The sequence below is a fragment of the Anas acuta genome, chromosome 4 (genome assembly GCF_963932015.1).
Source record: "Anas acuta chromosome 4, bAnaAcu1.1, whole genome shotgun sequence".
In the NCBI taxonomy this organism is placed as follows: domain Eukaryota; kingdom Metazoa; phylum Chordata; class Aves; order Anseriformes; family Anatidae; genus Anas; species Anas acuta.
The window spans coordinates 9,724,430-9,749,516 of record NC_088982.1 but is presented as its reverse complement, the minus strand read 5'-3'; the positions used below and the strand labels follow the sequence as shown (position 1 = coordinate 9,749,516).

At 36.8% G+C, this 25,087-nt stretch overlaps 1 protein-coding gene across 7 annotated transcripts in view; it reads right to left on the bottom strand.

Moving 5' to 3' along the window:
* Positions 1 to 4,241: 4,241 nt before the first annotated feature.
* The window catches only part of RGS12 (regulator of G protein signaling 12), an 88,240-nt gene continuing 67,394 nt past the window's right edge, over positions 4,242 to 25,087 (bottom strand). For 5 of the 7 annotated variants that reach the window (XM_068679771.1, XM_068679772.1, XM_068679777.1 and 2 more), the window contains 4 exons: positions 23,663 to 23,742; positions 22,999 to 23,152; positions 19,734 to 20,351; positions 4,242 to 8,415 (listed from right to left, as the gene is read on the bottom strand). In XM_068679771.1, the coding sequence (XP_068535872.1) occupies positions 8,051 to 8,415; positions 19,734 to 20,351; positions 22,999 to 23,152; positions 23,663 to 23,742 (1,217 nt within the window). In that variant the 3' untranslated portion in view covers positions 4,242 to 8,050. Of the gene's footprint in view, positions 8,416 to 19,733; positions 20,352 to 20,481; positions 21,879 to 22,998; positions 23,153 to 23,662; positions 23,743 to 25,087 lie in introns of those variants that run through there. The other 2 variants (XM_068679773.1, XM_068679774.1) reach the window with 2 other exon arrangements.

The following is a 25,087-nucleotide window of genomic DNA, read 5'->3' as shown; positions in this document are numbered from 1 at the left end:
AATGAAATTTAAGGTACAGATCACACATCCAAATGTATGTTTCAACTCATTTGTTATTCCACATTTATTCCACAGACAAGATGAACTATATCTCTATCAACTACATAAAGTAACACCTGTGTTCAGGGCACAAAGGCAGCTTTAGAGTAGACACCTAAAGTTAGGCAAAAAGATCCCAGACAGTGTCTCCTAGGAGGGAAATCATGACTTTCAGATCAGCTCTGTTATGCCTATTTTGAATTTAAGTGGACTTTGCTGTCACAAGGCCCAGTGCTGTTAGTTACGGAGTTGCACAGCAAGGAATATTATGTCTTAAGTCAAGTCCTTTCACCTTCTGCACTGGTGCAGTCTCACCTCAAGTACTGTGTGCAGCTGTGGGTGCCACAGTGTAAGAAGGATATAAAACTACTATAGAGTGTCCAAAGGAGGGCTACAAAGATAGTGAGGGGTCTAGACGGCAAGACGCAGCTGAGGTCCCTTGGTTTGTTCAGCCCCAAGCAGAGCAGGCCAAAGGAAGGCCTCATGGCGGCCTGCAGCTCCCTCATGAGGGGAGCAGAAGGGCGGGTGCTGAGCTCTGTTCTCTGGGGATAGTGACAGGACCCGAACGGCATGGAGCTGGGACAGGGAAGGGTCAGGCTGAGGGTTAGGGAAAGGTTCTTCATCAAACAGACAAAATGCAATGGCAGAATCGTCATTCTGCAGGAAACTGGCATGACATCAGTCTTGTGATGGCTGGTTTGGCCATCAGGCACCTTCCAACATGAAGATTGGCACCAGTGTGCTTCTGCCTTCACCCCCTTGCCAGGGAGTGCAGTTGTGGCATGCATTGTGCTGGATTTTCTAACACACACATGCACACATTTTACTCAATGCTCCAATTAGCAAGGACAAGATCAAAGATATGTGCCCACCACCACCAATTATCTCCTGGTTGCAAATAAGTTTCAGCTAACTGCTTTACATACAGAGGACTGATCTCAGCCAGGCATTGCTTCATCCTAGTTGTAGGACTGGCTCTGGAAACTTTAAAATTGTGGAAGAGGTGGAAGTTATGTGAATATCATTGGTATGTGACTTTATGTCATTCATAAAGTAGCAAATATAGTTACTGAAAGGGATTCTTGTGCAAGTCTCTAAATGAGGGAGAATAGTAATTAAAGGGTAGTTTTCCCTTAACATGGGTTCATCTTTTCAGGAAAGACTCAAATCATTAAGACCCCAGTTCTCTCTCACAGGATAGGAGACAGACATTAGTTTCATTTTTGTGCTGTGATTTAAGTTTTCTCCACTCCAAGGGGATTAACTTAAATTAGATGTACTTCTAGCTGGCCTTTCATTTCTTTGCCAGCCTGCTCCAAAACTGAGGCTTGAGCTAAGTTATACACTGTTTTGAGACCATGAGCAGAGAGGTGAGCGGAGAAATACAGGTCAGTGTGTCCTAGCAAAGCAGTCACAAAGTATTTAAGAATATTTAAGAATACCTGGTGCAGGCTATAGGTGCTTGCAGTTGCTCTTGTGCCTTTACAGCTCTGCGTAGATGCATGGGAGGGATTCAGCATCATTACTGGAAACTGGTACCAGATTGTCATGCAGATAACACAGTGTTGGCATGGAATTTGAAGAATTACTTTTCATCCCATCCCCATCAGTCATTATTTTCTGCTGTTAGTACCCAAATTGCTGCACAGACCCTTGCTCTGGGAGGGTGTTCATTGGCAGAGTGTTCAAAGCACAAATGACAAGGGTGGTGAATGAGATGGGAACCATTTAAGGACTATCACATCACTGATTAACATCAATGTACACAAACACTGACCCTCTGAGCCCTAGGTTGTTCCACTCTTGATCGCCAGTAGTGCATTCATATATTGCAGCTAGGCAGAGCAGTTTTAGTGCATATATCCATGCAGAAACTGCACAGCTGGACAACCCCAGGTCTATGCAACAGGACAGCCAAAGAGGGATTAGTCTGTACCTGGAAAACATGCAGCCACAGCCATACCTTAGGATTGCAATTCTTTTGCCTTGCTAGAATAGAGCAAAAGGAATTAATTAAAGGCTAAAAATCTAACCCACTGTTATTAAATTCCTGAAGATGAGTTATTTTTAAGGTATATAAATATTTGGCAGGAATTCTTAAAAACTCTCTTTTAAAGGAATTTTTTATGTAAGCCAGGTTTAAGGAGCTCCCCTATAGAGCTTTTGCAAGCTCTAATAAAGTGCAGTCTGCTTCCAAGTTGTCTCATACTGTCATTAAAGCTGTGATGTACATAAGTGCTAGATCCAAATGGCAGGAGGTCCCATCAGCTGGGCTATGGGGACAAGAGCTCACTGCATGGCTGCCAGTGCCTGGCTCAGTCACACTCCACCAGAACCAGTGTTGAGGACAAAATGCAAGCTTTCTAAAATGCATCGACTTAAGTTCATGTACAGTAGTCATTATAATGTAGTTTCTTTTCCTTGTGAATAACTGAAAAAAAAAAAAAAAAAAAAAAAAAAAAAACTCACTTTTTTTTTCCCCTGCATTGAAATTAGATGTCAACAAACCACTATCAGTTTCAGTGGTATAAATTATTTATTTAGTAATACACAATTAACATTTTAGATATTTGACACACTGAAGATCCTATAAACACATCATTGTGCAGTACAGATCTCTCAATACTTTGGAAAGACAAGGCATGAGAAATTAATTCAATGTGCATTTTCATATTAGAAATCCATTATAGAGAAGTTTAAAGTCACAACCACAAATAAAACAAGAATACAAATCAAACTGTACAACACAATATTTAGACTATTCAACAGAATGATCACTTAGGATGAAAAAACATAAACAATTTTCTTTCCGTATCTTCCACACAGGCAATTCAGAAAACATGTTCATTCATGTGTAACGCATTGGATTTGCTAACATTTTGAGTAATGCAGGCAAGGTTTGCAGGCACCTGATCATCCAGCACTTCCCAGCAGATAATGGTCTTCTGAAAAAAATCAAGAGGGACCTGGTGAAAAATAACGGTGGGTCTACAGCAGGGAAATATTTTAGTAAGATCAATGAAAGTTTTTTCCTGTGTTTTAATTGGCATTGGGTTATGATTCACAAATCCACCAGTTGTTCAGTACCCTGCTGCCACAATGCTGACCTTGGGATACTCCAAGAGCACAGGCAGAGAAGTGTTTGGATGTGCCACTTGTTTTTGCTGCAGGGCAAACACCCACATCATCCACAGAGCAGCCCTGTTGTCACACTGGCTTGTTACATTCTCACAGAGCTTGGAAATCTGCCTGGTGATGCAGAAAATACAGTCGTTTCTAAACCCAGCACAATGAGCTGCGGTGGGGAATGAGGAGTGGCTTGGACTTGCAACAGTTTTGGCTTCTCACACTTATTGAAAAGGTCCTGCCGTTGGGCTGGGGCCTTTCTCTAGCAGAGCCTTTGGAAGCTTTTCAAAATCTTTGAGAACTGGAGAAAAGATGCCTTAGGCTGTTTCATTGCAGATGCTGCAGCATGCTACCACACACCAGTCTGGTCTGCCAGCCACAGATGACCTTAAGAGAGACAATTTTTAATGACAATATTCACTAGCAATACTGTGTCAGAGGTGGTATGGGCAGAAACACCCCTGCAGAGAAACAACTACAGTCAATGATTTCAGTTTTGTGGTGAAAATCAGCTACTTCCAAAAAAGCAAAATGGGCTCATGATTATCTCTGTGCCAAAGAGACAAGGAGGCTGCTGGCTGAACCACTGCCTTTTGGCAGTTTTCTGTCAAGAAAGTAAATTCTAACACAAGATGAGGAAAAATCAAACAATGCACATGACAGCAAAGGCAAGAAAAAGAGTCCAAAACTTTCAGGAGGAGAAGTAGTGCTAGAAGGACCCAGCATCCTTGAAAGACACTAAATAGCCCGCAGAAGGGCATGAGAAAGTGCATGGTGCAGTCAGGTATTGGCTCCTTCCCACGGAGCAGTAAATCTCTTGCAAAGTCCCTTTGCAAAGCCTGTTTATGTGCCTTCATAAAACAGCGGTTATTTGTCATGCAGGCCCCAAAAGCTAAATTGCGCAGCAGTTTATTTTGCATGTCTGTTATATCACAAATCTGTTGACAAGGCGCACTGCTAGAGTAATCCTGAGGGGAAAGTCCCTTTTCAAGTTTGCCTATATGTGTATTTTCTATTCTTCACAGAGCTTTTAAAACAATAAAAAAGAAGACTGTCACTGTTGTGGAGCCTGTGAGGCTGCAACCACTACAATTTGAAGCTCAGATGCCATGACAACGAGTAAAATATGAGAGAACTGGTTTACTAAATAAAATTTAGAAAGCTACAGGATTTTCTAAGTGTTTTGTTTTGCTTTGTTTTGTTTTTATCTCTGGCATTACTATGTTTTACAGTTTGAGGCTGTAGGTCAGTGGATCTCCCTCATCCACATAAAAGGATGGGAACATCAAATTCCTGTTTTATGTGTCATTGTGGCCTTAAGAGGAACTGACTTTGTAAGTGGAGCTTCAACAAGGGAAAATTGGGAAAAGTAAAAGAGAAATAAAGCCACATAAAGCCTGATTATCTTTAAGAACTAACTGGCAAGATAAAGGATTACATTGCCAAGGAGTGCTTCAAATGGGCTGCTTTTTTACTTGCAAGTAGATTTCATTAGTAGTGGAAACCACAGGATAATAAGGTAACATAAAGCCATATTATAATGCTGAAGTCACAGGGTAATTAAAACTGGACAATATCCTTAGCAAAACTGGGGAAAACATCAGCCAGAGATAGGCTCTCCACATTTGTTTTTGTTAACTCCATGATCTGTGGCAACTTATTCCAGCAGGTTTAATTTTTCTTTTCTGCCAGATATTGAAATGTAGAACTAATATTATTATTTCTAAGTCCAAGTAATGAATTTTCACAAGTCCTAGCTAAGAAGTCATTGTTTTAAACAATATGTCAATAGCTGGCATAACAGTGCAGAGCAGGGAGGAATGTTTTTCCCATGTTCCCTTGTTTACAGGATTTCCAGGCATTGTGCCAGGATTTTTCCCTATGTTAAAGAAAATTCCGTTCTTCCACATCCTTCATTTTCCTGCATGCAGCCTGAGTCTCCTTTGAATCCTCAATAGAGTCAGACCCAGTTTGCTGCACTCAGTATTTAAAAAACAGCTTTTTGTTGTTGTTGTTGTTTGCCTTCTTTTTCTTCAGCTTACCAGCTTTCAGAAAGAAAACAGACCAAACTTCAGTTATCTTAAATTAACCAACTAGCTCTACCAGCTAAGGATGCACAGAGGCTGGATAACCAGATGCTCTTGAGCTGTGTCCACCCAACCTCCACGTGTGTAACAACCCAGCTCAAGCTGTGGGGTTTCAAGCTCAAGAGGTTTCTTGGATCCCATGAGTTTTGACTGTTTAGCAAACCTCAGTAGGTCTCTTTCAACTACTTGCTGGTGCAGCCCTTGTAAATTTCCCACCTCCCCAGCATCCTTTGGCTAAGGTCTTCACCAGTCTCATATTTTGGGGTGAAGAACCACCTCTTTGAACTGAACCTGGCTTCTACCAGCTACTCCTGATGGCCCCTAACTCTTGTCTTAGAAGAGAGTGAACAGTCTGTCCCCATCCACCCTTCCCATAGCACTCAAGGTTTTTAGGACATCATTATACCTCCCCTCAGCTGTCTCTTTTTCCAGTTAAAGAACTGTATATTGCTCACCAAACACCACTTAGGCACACTTCCACAATGTAAGATGGTTTCATCTAAAATACTGATCAAGGATTTATAAATACAGTAATTATTGTATTTGAGTTTCAAGCTTTAACCTGTTTGACGTCAGGATTTGATTTTCCAAAACACATGAAAAGTGCAAAATGTGTCACAGGTCACTGAGCCCTCTCTTGAGTTTCACTGGTGTAATGTTGGTCGTGATTAGAACAAAGCTACTAATTTGCTGGAAGGTAGAATAAATATGCCCATTTATCTGTGCAAAGAAATAACTTATCACAAGCAATTCTTAGCAAAATGTTACCAAAACAGTAAGAAACAAACATGGGAAAACCACTTAAAATACAGAGATGTTTTAAACATTTTCTCATAATCACTGTGCTATCACTGCTTTGTTGTGTCCCACATAGATGATACACAGTATGATATAAAGCTACCTATGGATCAAAAGGAGCAGACAGCTTTCCCCCTTTATCCCTAGCCCAGGTACAAGCTGAGTGCTTGCAAAGCCAACCCGCACACACTGCACTGTGGCTCTGCTTCAGCAGCTCAGCTCATCACGGTGTGGGATCCAGTTGCATCGCTTTCCAAGCCTCTTCACCCACTCCTACCTCTGATTTCAGTTGCTGCCAGCTGTGTTTCCCTGGCACGGATACCTGGCTGCAGTGGGATCTGGGCTCAGACAACCAGCTTATTTTATTCACTGCCATGAGAATAAAATACTCAGCTACCAACTAGCACTGACAGCCTCAAAAATGCTATTGTGAATTCCCCTAATATCCAACGTTGCTCCACCACTGTGATTTTAGCATGGCTCTCAAATGGGTTTTAATCTTGGAAGTTTTTAAAACACCAGTTATTCTTACAGCACATATCCTCATTCAGTCACACACTGTGTTGAGACTAATACTAATGTTTCCCTCAATAATAGGAGCAGAATCACTTAATCATGAAAAAGAATTAAATTTGTAAAGCTAATGGGTGCTATGTCCTTTTATATCACTGGAGTATTTAATGTATAATTCTTAAGCTTTAGGAACCACACTTTATTGTTGTAAAATTCTGTGTAGCTCCTTCTCGTTTTACAAAAAGCTATGAGTTTAAGAAACTGAGTAACACTCTCCAGTATTTTCTGGTATTCTAAAACTTCACAGTTCTTGGTAAGTTTTAGTAAGAAGGAGCAAAGAAAAAGAAGTTGATGAATAATCACAGCTTTAGACTTCCTGTCTGTGTGGCTCTGCCGCCTGGGAGCTATGCAATATGACTTTTTGAGTCCCAAAGCAATTTCAAAGCGGTGAACCACCAAAAGGTCTCAATATATATACTTTATATTGTTTCAAAGAGCTGAACAGAGAGCCAGAACTCTCTGTGTACACTTTTGCCTGTCCAGACTCATCACCTCTTCTGAAGAAATGAAAAATGAGGAAAATGAGAATGTGGCAAAGCAACATGTTCAGTAGTACCTTTTCTTCCTCAAAACTCTGCCCAAGGCTAGAAGATGAACTGAAAGTAGTATCAACGACAAGAAGACTAAGTGGCAATTAACAGCTTACTGAAGGAGCGGTAACAAAAATCCACCTTCCCCCAAAGCCAAGACACCAAGAGCAGCGCTCAGGAGGGACCTGGATGGCTCTCCCACCGCTGTGTAAATAGCACATACATTTCTGCTGAGAAAACAGCACTGGTGTTGGCAACAGGAGCAGCTGTTATTCCCAGGACAGGATTTTTTTTTTTTTTTCTTCTTACTGCTTGTGTAACAAAGGTTGTATTGCATAAAAGCCAGGTAATCCATTGGACAAAAGTGAATTTCAATTTCACCTGGACCTCTTCCCAAATGTTATGAGAAAGATAGGAAGATATTAATAAAATAATCATAACCTTTTTTCAACAGTAACTGATTTTACTTCTACTTCAGAAGTCAACCAACACACAGGGAATCCTGCAGACCAGGAAAAGCATTAGAAGATTAAAATTAAGTCATCTTAAATAAAAATTTCGATAGGGGAACTTAAAGTGAGTTTGTCTTTATTAAAGACAAGAAGGGTAGGGGTGGAAATCATCATTTTAATTGCACTGTGCAACAGAATCATGACAGGGAAAATGATATATAAACAGTAAGAGAACAAAAGCAAATAGTTCAATACTTTCGTTGAAATACTTCTCTTTTCATTCTACAGGTTCTAACTCATATCAGAACAGACTGTCTGGCAGGCTCGTTGAAGGCAACAGGTACTGAAAACAACTTAAAACTCGCAGAAATATGTCTCTAAGGCATATTTCCATTGCTGCCAATGCCAGGCAAAAATACCACAACTCTTAATTAAAAACAGAGATTTAAACAAAAGTAGCTTTATACTGATTCTCAGTGCCCTTATTCTTCTCACTCTTTACAGCAATCAGAGACGGAAGGTCTGATGTCCGATAAACTCCAGTCCTCATCCTTCCTTGGCAAGATCTCAGTTCCGAGACATAACCTTCAAAGCTGAGGTTCCCTTCAGACTCATCGCAGGAACGTGTGCTGGTGTCTTCCAGCTTGACTCCGTCCACATCAATTATCCTGTTCACAGGCAGCTCCTTGCCAGGGTTGTCTCTCACACCAGGAGGATTAACGCTTCTGCTGGTCTTCGCTTTGAGAGACGTTTGCTCACAAGGGTTTCCTAAAGTTTCCTGTGAATCGTTTTTCTTTTTGTGGTTTGCACCTGGTAGAAGAATTAGAAACAAACAGACTAACTAAACACAAAGCACAAAACAGAAGAGTTAGCTACCTTCTGGTTTCTAGCATTTTCCGTGCTGCAACCTCTGAGGTGCTAAAGGTAGGCCATCAACTGGGACATTCCTCCAGCCCATCAAGGAGACTGTCGGAGGTACCCAGCAGGTAACTTAACCTTATGTTAACTTATGTTAACTTATGTCTCAAAGGTACATATATTGTCAATAGAGATCTGTCTTGCATTAGCATTATTCAGAATTTAAATAAACTTCCATTAAAAATAACTACTTAGCATAAATTTGTACACCTCTAGAATAAAAACTCACACCAGCAAACCCAAACATGAAGCAGAAGGATACAGAACTCCCAGTGGGGCAGAACAGGAGATGTTCTTTGATTTGAATTGGCCTCCAGTGCAAGATCCCTGCTGGGATAATGTTTCATTTGGCTAGCGGTTAGTCTTTCTCCAACAGACTTAGGCTGATCTAAAGTTTCAGTTTGCTGTACTGAAATGTAATCTAGCAAGTATGGGGGAGAGTTTACAGGACAGGAAGAAAAGAAATAGCTTAGGTTGCTGAAGAGCTTAAGCATTTAAAAAAAAAATCATTACAAGTGATATTTTAACCTAATATTTTAACCTTGAAGTTTCTTTTTGGTAAAGCATTCCTAAAATCACCACTGTTAGGATTTGGGCCTATTGTCTGGAACCAACCATGCCAAGTCATTACCATCCCAAGTCTTCCTCATTGCCATCACTGGCTGCCTCACAGGCTGTGCAGTGTCAAGTAGAAGCCCCTTGGAATACACACATTGGGCTTGATATTCAAAGACTTGCATCAACTAGAAGATATGTAATTAAAAATTATGTATCTGTCAGTGCGTATTGTCTCACCCAAATATATGACTTTCATTAGCAAAATCAGGAGTAGTTCGTTTCAGAACTGGGATGGGAAGTTGAGGTTAACTAAACTTCAGGTTTAGTTAAACCTCAGGTTGACTAAAACCTTCAGCTCCAAAAAAAACATAGTTTTATTTTAGATATGACATTGCAGTCTGTTAGGCCCTTGTTAAAGTAAACACAGATACAACTGTTCTGGCTGTTTCAACAGGCAAGAAGAAGGGAATGACAAAAGAACTGCTTCACAATTCACACTATGACTACAAACATGATTTCTGCATCTGAGGCATCCCCACCATAATGATGGAAAAGGGGCAAAATTGCAGAGAGAAATCATTTTTACTTTTTACCACTTTTAATAGACCAGTTGCTATCCAAGAGAAAAATAGAAAAACTTTGTAGTTAAAGGCAGACATGAGAAAGGGCTTCTGCGTGCAATTTAATTTCTTTTTTTCCATGTGTAGCAGCTGGTCTTTTAAAACATACCATCTTATCCAACATGCCTTACCTAACACATTTTAAAATGTCTGACCAGCACATTCAGCCACACAGCCCCTATGAGAATTGCGTGGTTAAATCACATAGCTGGCTTGGAAATCTTTTGTGTTTGACTCTGGTCTTTGTAAGAAAAATAATTAATTAATAATACAATCATTATAACCAAGATCTCTTCAGTATGGAGAAGGGGAAAAATGCTAATGAAAGGACAAAAAGGCAATTTCATACTGTTTCAATAAAATCACTCTAGGCTAAAGCTTTTATTTAATGAAAATAAGTCAAAATTCTAAGTAATACAATATTATTTCACTGCTTTTGCTATAGTGCAGCCCCACAAGTAATAATGTGGATATCCCACATCAGAATTACTTGCCTTTTTTTCACAACTAGAGGAATTAGATCAAACTCCAAACAAATCAGCCAAGCAGTAGCAGAGAGAAGGAAAAAAGCTTTCTCAGCCCCGCTAGCCCAGCATGACTACCAAATTACAGCTAACATTTAATGGGCCTATATTACACCTCATGCTTACATCATACTGCAAACAGAACATCGGGTTAGTTTTAAGTGCTGTTTGCATGGCGGTGGTGTAAAATGGTACTCTTCTATTCTAAAAAGTTTATTTTACATGATTGTATTCAATGATACTCCTGATCTTTTTAATCTACTATTCTATGCCCTTTGAGGACATCTCCGATTCTCCTTTCATGTTGGTTTAAAAGACGCACTCGTTTCTAAAAAGCTGTACTACTGATGAATCACAACAAATAGTTGGCATTGACAGAGCATGAATCATACGGTAGTCTTATTATTAAGCGTACGTCCTTCTACTAAATGTAATGCAGAGCAAAAACTTTGATGGTGGCGTCTGGTATCATAGCTCTGTCACTCTGAGCTACGATGAAGTAGTCTCCACAGACACAAGACAGTCCACATTAGCAGGGTTCAGTGAATAAATCTTTGGAAACTCCTGCTAAGGAAGTATTACTCTACGGAAGCCATTAAGTATGAGTGTATTTATTTGGTGGCTAGGTCTTTCTACAGCTGCAGATAAGACATAGCCATTGAAGTCTTGAATTATCATGTCACCAAGTCACCACATGGAGCAACTGGGCTTCCAAGTAGTCTTTTAGGAACGAAGCAAAAATCAGGCCAATGATAGCTCTCAGGCTTCACAGAAGACCATCTCAAGAGGAATAAACCTGTATTACGGGCAGTTTTTTCTATTAATGGTCTTATCGGGAGTAATCCCTCTGAAGAATCTAACAAATTACTCCTAGAGGCAGGACAGGAATGCAGAGGGCCTTATCTGAAACACTGGTTCAAAAGAACAAGGAATTGCTAAGGGATAATGTTGTGAAGGTGATTGCTCTTCTCCTGGCAGGGTGGAAAGGATCTTGGCCCATCTATGCCAAACTGAAAGGTGATTTCAAGAGTAGTGCTACACTGAAAATGGATTTTAATGTGATTTTTTCCATGTTGTTTCAAAACACAAGATTTACAAAGGAAGTAAGGCTATTCAGCACAAATAATAGAGATTCCCCAAAGCAGCATGTTTTAAAATGTATCCCTCAAGTTTTAAAACAGACTCAAGATCTGCATGTATTAAGTGGTGCTTTGCAACAAGGCTTAAACGATGCCTGCAACACTTCTGTGCTGGTCTTGTTTTGAGTAACAAATACCCGAGCAAACTCAGCTATACAGGGTAATATCTGTGCAGAGCAGAGCTTGCACAGATAAAATTTCCCTTCACTTTTTATTTTTGCACCGAAGTGATGAAAACTTCCATGGCTCTCACTGCAGGTTGCTTTCCCCTGTGCAAAGCACATCAGAAATGCTATTATATTTTCCAGAAATGATATTATATTTTCCTGAATATCATTTTTCAAGCACCCTACCTAACTTCAGAAGGGAAAGGAAGCCAGTCCTTACAGCAATGCTTGCACAGACTGCTCTCCAGAGACTGGAGTAGCACAATCCCGTCTATGGGTAATCTTCAGCTCCCTCACTAAGCACTCCGTGCAGCTGTAAGGGAATTGTCTCATGCATCTGATCCTGTTAATATGTTCCAGCTGGTCTGAAGATTGGAGAATGTGCTTGTCGTCTTCAGCTGGTAAGCTGCAGATCTGCTATTTCACAGATCTGCAGCTAAATGAGTGCTTAGAAGGCTGTATGTATTTTTTTTTTTTTGCAGTTTTGAAGGGTTAATGATCAGGCAGCATTTGGGCTGGTCTCCTGATTTCCTTTACCAATGTTACTCTTTTCCTGACACCTAGATTTTGTGTATTTTCTCAAGCCCTCTGACTTTAACATTGTGATTATGAAAAATCTTCCTCTGTCTCAATAGATGAAGACAAAGGGAATTTACATTATTCTGTATAAAATATTCTTCAAAATCTAGGTAAGATCTAAGCAAGATATTGGAGGATATTGTCTTCCAAGTAGTTTAAGACCTACAGAGAATTTGGTCAAATTCCAGGCAAAGACGAGGTCAGAAGAAGACCAGGAATTACAGGAACAGCATTAACTCTCACATGTAGATAGGATGAAATAGCCATAACTGCAACGGAGATGCTTGGGATTTATAGGTCCACCCACATCTTCCAAGGGATGCAATGCAAATGCTGGTAATATTTCTGTGCAGTAATTATTAGGTCCTCGTATATTCAATGTGCTAAATTTTGTAGGTGTGAGTCATTTCTTAAAGTGTAATTTAGACCAGGTGTAAAATTCAGCACCTTTATTTTTAAATGATCAATATTGAATCAAGTTCCACTCATACCACATTTATCTTAGAAAAAAAAAAAAAAGAAAGAAAGAAAAAATAAGTATATGTTAAGTTTCATTGTAAGAGGTGAACTCTGTATATTTGAAAATCTATACTTAGTGAATCTCACATAGGATGGAATGTTAAATACTACTCCATAATTATCTCAACACCACTTCCAAATAGACAGCTCTTTCATGTAGACCCATCACTACATTTAGTCTTCTGGCTTTGCTAAAATTTTTTTATCTTATAACTCTGGTGATTTCTATACCATTGATCCCAGGCATTCAGCTTCTTACAGAGAGAGGATCAGATTTTCAGTTAAATACAATGAGCTCCAGTTTGATGATTTCATGATGACTTACAACAGATAAGAATCTGTTTGAAGTCTTTCACCAAATTGTTTCAGGAACAATTATTGGAACCAGTTATTTACCAAATGTAATCAGTCATTTACAAATGACCAGTCCAAATTCATAGACTCAGGTGCGTTCTTTAATGTGGGAGACTGTTGTGAAATGGCACTTCGTTAGGCTTCCTAGACATGCATTTTTTTAAGAGGTTGATCAATGACTTGCACACTTGCTGATGTCCTGTTAGCACTGTAAGCTTTTTTTTTTTTTTTTTTTAAAAAAAAAGTTTCTTAGGTGATTCGTGCTTCAGAAGGGAAAAAAGGATACCTTACATTTAAGAGTTGGAATTCTGCAGGTTAAATACCCTTCAAAAATTTGCCTCCTTTCACATCTTAACTGACATAACCCTGATGAAAAAGATGATTTAACGAAATGTTCCTAACTACAGTTTATGCTTAATCTTTACAAAGGAAATTTGACTTAATATTTCACTTGCATAATAAAACACCAACTGCATCATAAGCCTGGTGCCTTGAAATCTGACTCAAACTATGATGGCATCAAGCTAGGAAATGGATTACACTACAAAGGGGCAATACTCTGCACTACCAGCCTATTTCCTCATGTCCTGGGAAGTTCTGGAACGCTTCTGCAGCATCAAGTTTAGAAACACGTGGCAGACAGAAATTCTTTGCTTGCTCTCATCTCAAAAGAACTCACAAGGCCGAAGAACAAGATGTTATTTGGAAAGCCAAAATCTGAGAATGACAAAGAAGAGGGAGCTGGTATGACTGGTGCTACTCCTGCTCACGTGCAGTAATTATGTGCTCATGAGGGATATGCCTAATTAAGAAAGGACACAAAGCACCCAGTGATGCTGGGGCAGTGGCTATGGCAGCAGTGGTAGGGAACTGCACACAGCATCACTTAAAAGCCAGGTGCAATGCAAAAAGAAATAAAAAGAAAAGCTCGGAATTTCAATCCAGATTGGCCTACATGCCCTCAATAACTGGGCAAAGTGCTTAACTTTGCTGTTCCTCCTCTCTTAAAGCTGACATAATTGTCAGGGAATGCTTTCCAATCGAGACATGACAAAACATCTCTGCACTAGCCTACAGATATTTGTCCCTCAGTTTGATCTTCCAGCGCTTATTGGTAACACTCGCTTTGTTTTTCCATCAGAACTTTTTAACAGGAGGTTTAATTATTGCTGAGGGTAATACAATTCGTAGAAAATAGTGGATTGAACTACTTGAATCAGTTTTAATTTAATCTGCCATTATGTTATTCTTCAATTAAATTCTAAAATGTGGTTTAGCAGGGCTACCAGTTAGATTTAACGAACAATTACCAAATTCATTTCACTCTCCAAATGTAAGTTGTGCTTTTGAATAGATCTGATTTTAGCCTGCGTGCATTTGTTTCAAAGAGACGTTGTAACTTCTCTAATGCTTTATCCAACCAGTGAAGTAATTTGTTAATTCCCTCTACAGAGTGTGTCTTGCTGTTTGACTGAAATAAGATTGGCTCTCAAATAATTATCCCTCAAGGCCTTCCTTGCTTCCCAGTTGTCTACTCTTAACATAGCTCTCCTTCTCCTTTGTTTATTATTGATCTGTAATGTAGTACATGTAATTCTCCCTTTTAATCATGCTCTGATTAAAAGGGGATTAACAGATTCTGGCCTTAGCATTCCTGGATCCCTGAGTACTTCTTTATATTGTTCCAAAATCCAATTACCTTCTATAAGATTACACATAACCAATAAGGATATAATTAACTGCTGGACAACAGCCTTTGCTAGTAATAATGATCTATACTAATTTTACATCTTTTAACTAGAATCCCTTCCATCTGTTTTATTTATTCATGTTTTTATTTACATGCTTATTTTTATTTACATAGGAAACATCACTGGATTGTCTCTGAAATATGCTACTGTGAATTAAGGGGTTATGCAAAATATAAGTTAAATAAAGTATTAAAGAATTTATTACAAAATAAGCTTATTTTGCCTCCTTCTTGAAGATATATGTGTGAGTTTTTAATCTCTTTAACTATCCCAAATTTGACTGCACTTGGAATCCATTACCCTTGAAGCTGAAAAGTTTAGTAGACAAAAAAGTCAAGTCACAGAAATACAGCTGCTATCATCTGATTGCCGTTCCTTGGTTACAATGTCCTGCACCCTTTCTGTGAACAATAAAGAACAGTTGGGATTTTATTTTTTTGTCATTGGGAACAATAGCCAGCCCCAGGCTCTGAGAGCCTACACAGCATTTTATTTCTGTGCAAGCATTCAAAGAGAAAAATCCTCACACTGGCACTAACTATCCTGCTTCTCAGCGTTCTTTCCAATATGAAATAAAGCAAGTTTATTTTGAGGATAATGCTGCCCATCTATTTCAGAAACAAGCAGCATCTTCAGAACTAATTAAGTAACTGTTTATGTAGTCTACATTCATGCTTTTCTACATACCCATATTGTTATCTTACATATCCAAGTATTATTCCAAATAGAGTTCACCATGTTTTTATTTTCCCTAGCTGGTTCTCTCTCTTAACCAATGACATTATGTATGTAGAAAAGGAATTTCTGAATAAACTCTATATTCGGTTGAATTGCTCCACCCAGTCTATATATCTACTCAAAAAAAATACTTTCTCATTTGGTAGACAGTAATTCCATTGACTGAAATTTCATCCTAAGTATATATTTCTCACCCTACATTTAAAAAAAAAAAAAAGTTTTGTTTTGTTTTTTTTTTTAATAACAGAGAGAAGAACACCAATGGAATGAAATCTATAATCCATGTGTCTTGATTATTGCAAGTTATCCTATTTAAAGATAAAATGATACTTCCTGAAAAAGCCCAACTGCTGCCGAGAAAAAATGCCCACCTAGGAGCATTCCACAACCAGAGAGTAGGAGAGTCCACAACCAGAGCAAACAAATTGCTGGCCCCATGGAATACCACTGAATATACAACCCAACGCAAGGCTCTGGCCCCGAGGGGACCGAAGGGTTGAAAAACTGCCCCTTCCCATGCCACCTATTTCTCACACAGATAGCGAACATGCCCAGGGAAAAACTTATGGACATGGAGGGCAACAAAGTGTTATCCCATGCAATTTAAAAATTAATAAATCCAACGAGATAAAATCAGTAATTTAGCACTTTCAAAAACGAATGCTCTGCTTCAAGCCAATTACACCACACAAGAATTATTTCTTCCACAGCTGGATACCACCAGCATTATATGTAGAAGCATGAAGTATTTCAGAATTAACTTTCCAATCCAGAAAGCCCCGAATTTTATAGTGGGAAATTTGCCAGAAGTAGTAAGCTTGTTTAAAAGTCAAGAAATTTTCCCTTGCTGAGTAACACAACTAGAATCAGTAACGATTCTTGTGTTGCAAACTGATTTGGTAATATATACCCTATAGCTAAATATCACTACAGTAATATTTGTTTCACTTAACGTTAAGATGTGTTTGCAAAATTATTCTCTGCATTGCAAACCTCATTTTGCTGGTTTTGATCATTCATTTTGCCTTCCAGATCTTCAAAAATGAAAACACCTCAATAGTCTCCCCTTACAGGGAAATATTTAGAAATTGACTTGGCTTTGCTCCATCAGCCTGAGGTCAGAAAACTGCCCCACTACAAGATTACACATGAGGGGCTGCTTTGTATGGCCGGTCTTCATCACGCTGACACCCTCCCAGCATATATACACCCAAGAGATAAAAACTCAATGTATAGTGTAAGCATGCACGCCCTTATACCAATCTGAAACCAAGATTGTAGACCAATTCAAATTATGTGGTCATTGTTTTACATTTTTTCCCAAGACTTCAATTTAATAAAGCAATTAAAAATGCACTTTCTACTGATAGGAGATTATGAACGGAGAACCATTAAAGCACTTAAAAAAGCAACCATTATTAATGATTTAGTCCTTTTAAAAATTGATCATTGACTGGAGATAGTTTCCAGCATTCTTTATTGTGATGCTAAATGCCATTTAATAGTCTTTCCATGCAATCTCCATGAAATCATGAAAATAGAAAACTTTCAATAAAGTCGGGGTTGTTTTTTTTGTAGATTACAGTTCCTGTAAAATGGTAGTGTACTGCGAGAACAGTGTAAAATAGAGTTAGTGTATGCATCAAGTTTGTCAGAAGGAAGAAAGGCGTTTTACATAATTTTTTACTTCTAAAAAAAAAATTTGTCACAAAGTTAAGATAAATTAAGATTTTCATTTTGCAAAATTATTTCATTTGACTACTTAAAGCTCTCTCATAGGTGACAGAAAAAAATAAACCACAATCACCAGTGAGAGTAGAATAGACCAGTTGGAAAACATAAAAATTCAAATCCATAAATGAAAATCTAAAATAATTCAATATATAGGATATCAGTTTAGTGTGTAAAAGGCTGAATGATTTTAAAAGGGGAACTGCAACAGGACATGAAGTGCTTCATTTTATTTCATGGAGGCCCACAACTATGTGGGAACACAGTGACTTTTGGAAAAAAATGTCATTTTCAGTGCCCAGAACACAAAGGAGGCCTAGGTAACAGCAGCGCAAGCTTCTTGCTGGTTTGTTTTGGTTGGTTGGTTGGTTTTCTGTTGTTGTTTTGTTGTTGTTTTTTAATTCGGCTTCACAGTGCTGTTATATAGGACCCATTTCTAAGAATGAAAAGAGTAGTTCAGCCTCCAGCACCCATCCAACCCTTCATTTCTTAATCAGAGACTACCAAATCAAGAGGTTGTTATATTGGTTACTCCACATCAAATGAACTGAGATCACCAGCTCATTTATCAAAGACAAGGGATGAATTGCTTGAGTTTAAAATAAGAAGAAAAGTGATGAATATAAAGTTTAGCCCAAGAACCCAAAGACAGAAAAGACTCTCCTTTCAGGAGTTCCTGTGATAGCTCATTTAAAAGAAATCTCCTGTCTCATCTGCCTTCTGGTGCACATGTAAATGCTATGGATTTAACATGTGACCTATTGGCATCTCAAGACAGCATTTACCTTTGATATTTAGATTATTAACAAATATTATGCTTGTCAACTTTGTCTCAAGGTAATTGTCAGTTCATATCAATTAATCTGTTTGTTATTAGAAGACAATTTCAATCATAATTCTTAATCCCAGGACTAAGAGAACTGCTTTTCAATAATGAAGAAAATCAAAGCTTAAAACCAGTTTGCATAACTAGGTCTAGAATTTATTACTCCTGAGAGAACAAAGATACAAAATACATGTGAAAACTACACAAAGATTTCTACAAAGTAAAAAGTAGAAAGTGGGAAAAGGGAAAGCTACAGTTCAGTGGTTACACAGAAATGTATGGCATGCATTAAAATACTGTAAATTCATGAAGTTTTCTTTTTTTAAGTGCAAATGGTTTTTTTAACAGTTCTCACTGAAAGCTATGCAAATTGATACCTATGTTGTACACTTGTCACATTACCAGAAAGACACCAACACAAATCTATGCATATACACATCAATACGTCTGAAGTACATTTTGTGGTTTTGTATTTGTAGGCACTGGTTACAAGTCTGTCCAATACTCAGTTTCAGAAATTAAGTAGTAGCGCTTATAGAACATTTCTCAAATACTACTAACAAAGGGATTTGTTTTTCAAATACCAAGAGAATGAAATAATTTGCATTGCCATTTATAAGCATCCAACAATCAAAGAAGTATTTACAAATCAACCATACAGATAAAGAACAGTATCAAATACTCTGTGTAAAAAGATAAATAATTAAAATGTATATTCCCACATCACAAAGAAATGTGATCATACAAATTATGGCACCATATGTTTGTGAAACATCAAAAATAAATGTAGCACATAGATACCTCTTCTTATATTTTACATTAAAATGCACAGTACAATGACTGTAAAATGTCAATGCCACAACACCCACCGTCTTCAAACTCTAGTTTCTGGTAATAGCAATTATTATTAGAGTCCGTGTTTATAGAAGTTTATAAGAAATGTCATACTTTAGCCTTGGGCTAATATTGCTCTGTGATATTGCTAGACCATGAAACTTGCATCCTAAAAAAGGTTACATATTTTCTTTAAAATTATCTCATAGAAAGAGCTAATTCACATGTGGCTATCGTGGGGTCAAGTGTGATAGATGCAGTCTATTTCACTGGGTAGCAAAGTATGGGTTAAAAAAAAAACTTTTAATTTTTTACTTTTAGTCACAAATATCTATTAGAGGTGTTTGTTTTTTTTTTTTTTAATTAAGGTTTATCCGTTTCAAATTTTAATTATAAATAGTCTTGCAATTTTCAATGCATAATTAGGGTTCCTGATAAAGCATTTAAACTTCTTTACCCTAATCATGCATCTCATTATGATAAATGGATCAGAAAATCTGGAATGCAGTGGTGTTATGCAACTCAAAATGCCAATATCCTGTTTTCTACTCCCAGACTAAAGAATGATATAATTAGAGCATATGGATATATTTTAAAGGTTTGTCTGCACGTGTCCAGTCTTGATCACATGCAAAATCAAAATAAATGCATGTTTTTAAAGGCAACCAGAAATGTTACAGTTAGCACAGACTAAGGCAATGAAAATCTTTGTTTTGTAAAAAAAAAAATAAAATAATAATAATTTTTTAAAAAAAATTAAGGTGCAGAGAAATTTTTCTTGCTTCCTTTAATGGGTGCCAAATACTGATTAGCAGTGCCAAGGAAAAGTAATTTTACATAAAAGGAAAGACTATTAAAATCTAGAAATACCTGAATTGGATCTTTGATATCCAGATTTTTCCTGATTACCTGCAAAAGGAGTTGGGGGTGGATAGTTGGCTTCTGTGAGTTTACTGATGTCTGACGGTGGTGTTGGTGGTGGCGGTGGTAGCAAAGTGCTGTTAGGGCTACTAATATCTCCTTCAGCCACAAGAGTCAAGTCTGCCACATTCTCATCATCTACCATCTGTATGCCTTCAGCTTGTAACTCTCTTGACTGCCTTTTCCATATTGTTGCATTGTTTTCGTGTGCATGTGGAATTGGAGACAATGTAGTATTAAAAGGAACACTGAAAGTCTTCTGACTGTGGAGTGCTGTCAAAGCAGATTTATGTTTATTTTCTGAGTAACCCATTTTCTTAACTGAATTTTCATTATAGTTTTGTATGGACTCCTGTTTTCCATTTGGCGACGTACATCCATCCTTGCCATCACTTTTTGAAACTCGCTTGTTGAGGCCTTTAGGACCTGCTGGCGTAGATGAGGATGGTTCTGGTCCAGTGGGTGGTAAACGAAGAAAGTCAGGAAGAATAAGGTCTTCTTTCCTTAGCAGTCCACGTTGGTCATCTGCTCTGTTACTTTGAGCTTTGGATATGAGTTCAAAAAATTCTATTGGGGAAAAACCCAAAATTGACAAGTTTTTGTCAGAAAGTGCAATGCCATTAAAACGTAAATTTTCAGCATATTTATTTTCCATGAAGATCTTCAATTCTTTCAATGCTGCCTTGAAATAAGATCCCATGTTAATTAGGAACTTTTTCAATTGCAGCAATGTTCACTAGCATCACTATAATTAAGACCATCAGGATTGCTATTGTAAGAGTTTTGCAGTTTGGAACAGCTGCAATTCACTGAGCCTTGAACACATCTTCTATTTTTATTTCCTATTTTATGCATTTAATAAATCTGTACATATACAAGATTTTTTAATTCTTTATACAAAGCAAGGCTCTGGTCTTACTAACAATGAGTGCACATTTTATATTCTGGATGGTTTTTACCCATCTGAACTCAAAAATAGCCATGCCATTTGAAAATTCATAGATTCAAAATGTTGCAAACTTCCTTGTTAATACTGATTTCTTCTCAGTTTAGTAATATTTTATCACAGTTTAAATTCAATTCATGGTATCTTTTTAATCCAGTATATTATCATCACAGAGCATGATCAGATGATGGTTTAAGTAACCCCATTTTACTCTGAACTGCAATGAATCAGTAGCATATAGATAGTTGATAGCCATCAAAAGAGCCATTAGTAATAACGATGGGGAAAGTTTTTTAATGGAGTTTTTAACACAATTAGAAGTGATTTTCTGATCACATACTCAATGATGTCCAATGGTTCAATATGTTTCTATATATAAATAATACCCAGAGTTAATCACCATTGTTCTAGAAAGCCTCAAAACTTGGCAACAAGAAACTTATCAGTCATAAGCCAAGAATCATATCACTCCTCAAAAAAGAAGCATTGCAACAATAGACAAACTCTTTGGTAGCAATCATATAAATATAAAAATATGTAACTCTTAATATAGGGTCTCTGCATGTCCTAATTTTACAAGAAAAAAGCACTGAGACTATAGAATATTAAAGATGCTTAGAAACGCCATCTCCAACAGATGAATTAAATAGTTTCAACCCAGCTTATAAATACTGTTTGAAGCAAAAGCCATTACAAAAAAGCACAGAACATTATTATCAGTGTTAACCTAGCGTAATATAAAGTCATACGCTTGCATTTGTACGACCTCATTTATAATCTTCTAATCATATTTGGCAGGCTTTGCAATGTATTTGTAAAAACATGCTTTGTCAAATGCCATATAATCTGAATGTAGCCAAGATGGAAGCTTCAAAATGCTTCTTATTGCCAAAGTTTTGCAAAATGGCGGTATGCATAATAAAACATGCAACATTTCTGAAATGTGTCATACAAAAACGTTCTTTTTTGAAATTTCAGACTTCATAGAACAGGGTTGTTTTTTTTCTTTGTTTTTTTTTTCATTAAAAAACAGTCTACAACACTCAGTAAGTATTTTCCAAACTTAGACAAATTTCACAAAATTCAAAATAAAATGTGAAAGCCACGAATTCTGAAGTTTTCAAATTATGTTAATGTTTTACTCAGCCCTAGGAAGAAAAATGAAAATATTAAAATATGGAAAACAATTTAACAAAATAGTAAGCAACAGAATATAATTTAAAACGCACCAACATTTTGCAATAACATTTACATTAACAAACATCTATTTTGCAATAAAAGTTTTAGTCACAGCATTTTTTTAATTCCAGTCAGTGGACATTTACTTATAGATGAACATTCATTTGCTCTATAACTGTGCATAGCCAGGCTCTGGATATGCACATTAGTTAATATCAGCAGTAAATTTTAATTTGTGGGTATATTCTGATTTTTTTTTTTGTCTGGGGAAATTAATGCCTTAGGACAGAGTGGTGGTATACCAAGATTTTTACTTCTACATCAGTTTTATTCTTCTGTCTCCCAAAGACAACTTGCTATAAGAAAGTAAATTCTCTTTTGTTAGCTTTCGATAATATCATCAAAACTCTAAGGATTTAACTGGAAGTAAAAATAGGACTCAGAATATACAAGATGACCAATAACCGCTTTGCTCACTATTACTTGTAACCACCTTTTCAGGGCAGTTACTGATTGTCACCTTAGCTTTTACTCTTGCCCATCACATCTCTACATTCATCATCAGATTGTACTGCCCTGACCATTATAGGCTTTAGTAAAACATTTTCAAAAACTCTTACCTGAGTAAGTTGGTTACCTGAGTAAATTAGTTCTGCACAATTGTGCAGAACACCTTTCACTGAGTTACAAAATTTTATGTAAAAGTGGACAGAAAGATGAACTTTCACATGGCTTGTAAAGTTGCAAGGGGTATCAAATGGGATATTCAACTGCAATTGAGTAACTAATTCCTTTTTATTTTACTTGGAATTAGGTACTTTACACTTTTGAAAATCCCACTAGACACCTATGTCTATCTTTAGGTACTTCAAAATTACTGTATCTGGCTTTTATGTAATCTTAAAATTTTACTTTCAGTTTCAAAAACTTTACAATTCAAAGAGTATCAAACAAAAATACAAGGACCATGACTGATTTTCACAATGCACTATTAAATAAATACATGACACCTTTTCCTACACAGATATACAATTCTAATTTTTCCAAGATTATTTATGTTATTACATAAACTATATAAAGTTCACATACCCTCTGCTTCATCCAAATTTATTTTCTGACATTTTTTTTTCCCAATCTTTGCAATAGAGTCTTCTCTTTTTGACAGTCGAACTTCCCTAGCATTTTTTCCATTTTCGCCTTTCATTTTGATAGAATTAGACTTTCCTAGAGTTCTTCCCTCTCCCTGCATTAGAAGGAAAGTTAAGGTACTACTTTCATTTATACTATATCATTGTGTACATAATATAGTCTAAGTTATAAATAAAGTTATTTTGAAACGTTTCTCCAACACCACCACAACAAACGTTTTAGTTTAATCTTGATTATTGCAAAAACATTTGCCATAATTCTCCCCCAAAATGTATAAAGAATATTATATTGTTTACTCTGAGGAATTCACATTACAGAAAGGGTCTATGAATTTCAAAATAACTTATCATTTTTGAACATAGACAAGCCAATTAGATGCAAAAATAAATAAATAAATAAATACACTGAAAGAGCCTCACAAAGACAAGTTCTCACACATATATGCTGTTGACAGTGGAAAAATAATGAATGAATTACAGCTATAGTCAATCTAGTTACATAATTTGGCTGATTCAAAATTATGGATGAATGCAGCTTTAAGTATACAATTCCAGAAAGAAACAAAAGATGAACTAAGGGACAAAAATCACTGCAGAAGACTTACAGTAGTAGATACTTGATTTCTTGAAGTAGTCACAGTTACACTCTGTTTTACTGATGCACCTTTTTGTTTATCTGTAAACACTGAACATAAACATTCTTTCTTTAATTACAAATTTATAATTTTCCAAAGAAAACAAAACATCTAAGTGACTATGATGCACAAAACAGATATTTTGCTGTAAAATTTCAAAGGTATACTCAGAAAACAGTGATCATAGTTGATAATGCTGACATCTTTGAGTCAAAACCTACCATAACTTCCCTCCACCTCTAATTTTTCTTTTTTTAACACTAGCAATATTTTTAAAGTTTAAAGATTCTGAAGTTCCATTTAAGTTCTACTATTGTTCTGTTAATTTAGATCAAATCAAATCTCAGTGTACTGTTCAGTTTGTATTTCCCAAAGTTAAAAAAAAATCAATTTAAACAAGCAAAGAAAATCCAACAGAAGAGACTGTTGAAAGGTCAAGTTGAATTTTCTCTGATCTGTTTTATGCATCAATTGTTTTCTAGACACTGCCATATCCTCCTTGTCTATTTGTATGTTAACTAACAGCTCCTTCAAATTGCCTTTGGTTACAACACATATACAAACCTAAGGCTGAGTCTCAAGCAGATAATCATAGCCGTTTTTTTTTTTACTGGGAAATGTCACAGAAACAGCCTACTACTGGAATGATCCTCTATGATTTATGCTCTTATAATAATTGGCAGCACATTGGCTTACAATTGTATTCATAATACCTAAACTAGTTATCTTTGAGAGTATTTAGATTGATATCTTTTTTTTTCAAAATGACAATTGATTTTGTTTCCTAGAAAAATGACAGATCTGCTTCTCTTCAATAAATACCTTCAAATTTATTCTCCTAGTTCCTTCTTCTTCCTTGAAGAAGATCTCTGCTCTAAATCAATTCAATTTAACCACATGTAATTTTATTGTTAAAGCTAAGTGTTGTGTATCTGTAATATCTGCCAATGAAACTGAACCTTCTGTGCATGGAAATCACAAATTATATCATTTTTAGTAGTATCTCTAGAAATTATAGCTTTAAACCGGAGAGGTAAGCTCTGCTACTTTCTTATGTTACAGATGGAGGATATCATAACAGTGCTACACAAACTGCAGCTGTTTTACTCATACAGAGTGCTTCTTTTTAATTAATTGCCAAATTTACAGGAGTTATTTGTCTTTTTTTTTCTCATTATTATCACTACGCAGTATGTCCTTAAACGTGTGTGTAGTTCCAAGAGTGAAAGTAATACTGTGTATTCAAATATTACTTGTGCAGAATTTCTTACAACAGTAAAGAACATGGCATCAACAGACAAATTTAAACTTCAATCTTCAGAAAATTCACTCCTTTTTACTTAAAAATAATATAAGCTACATGTGACATATCAACAGAAGAAACTAACCAGTCAC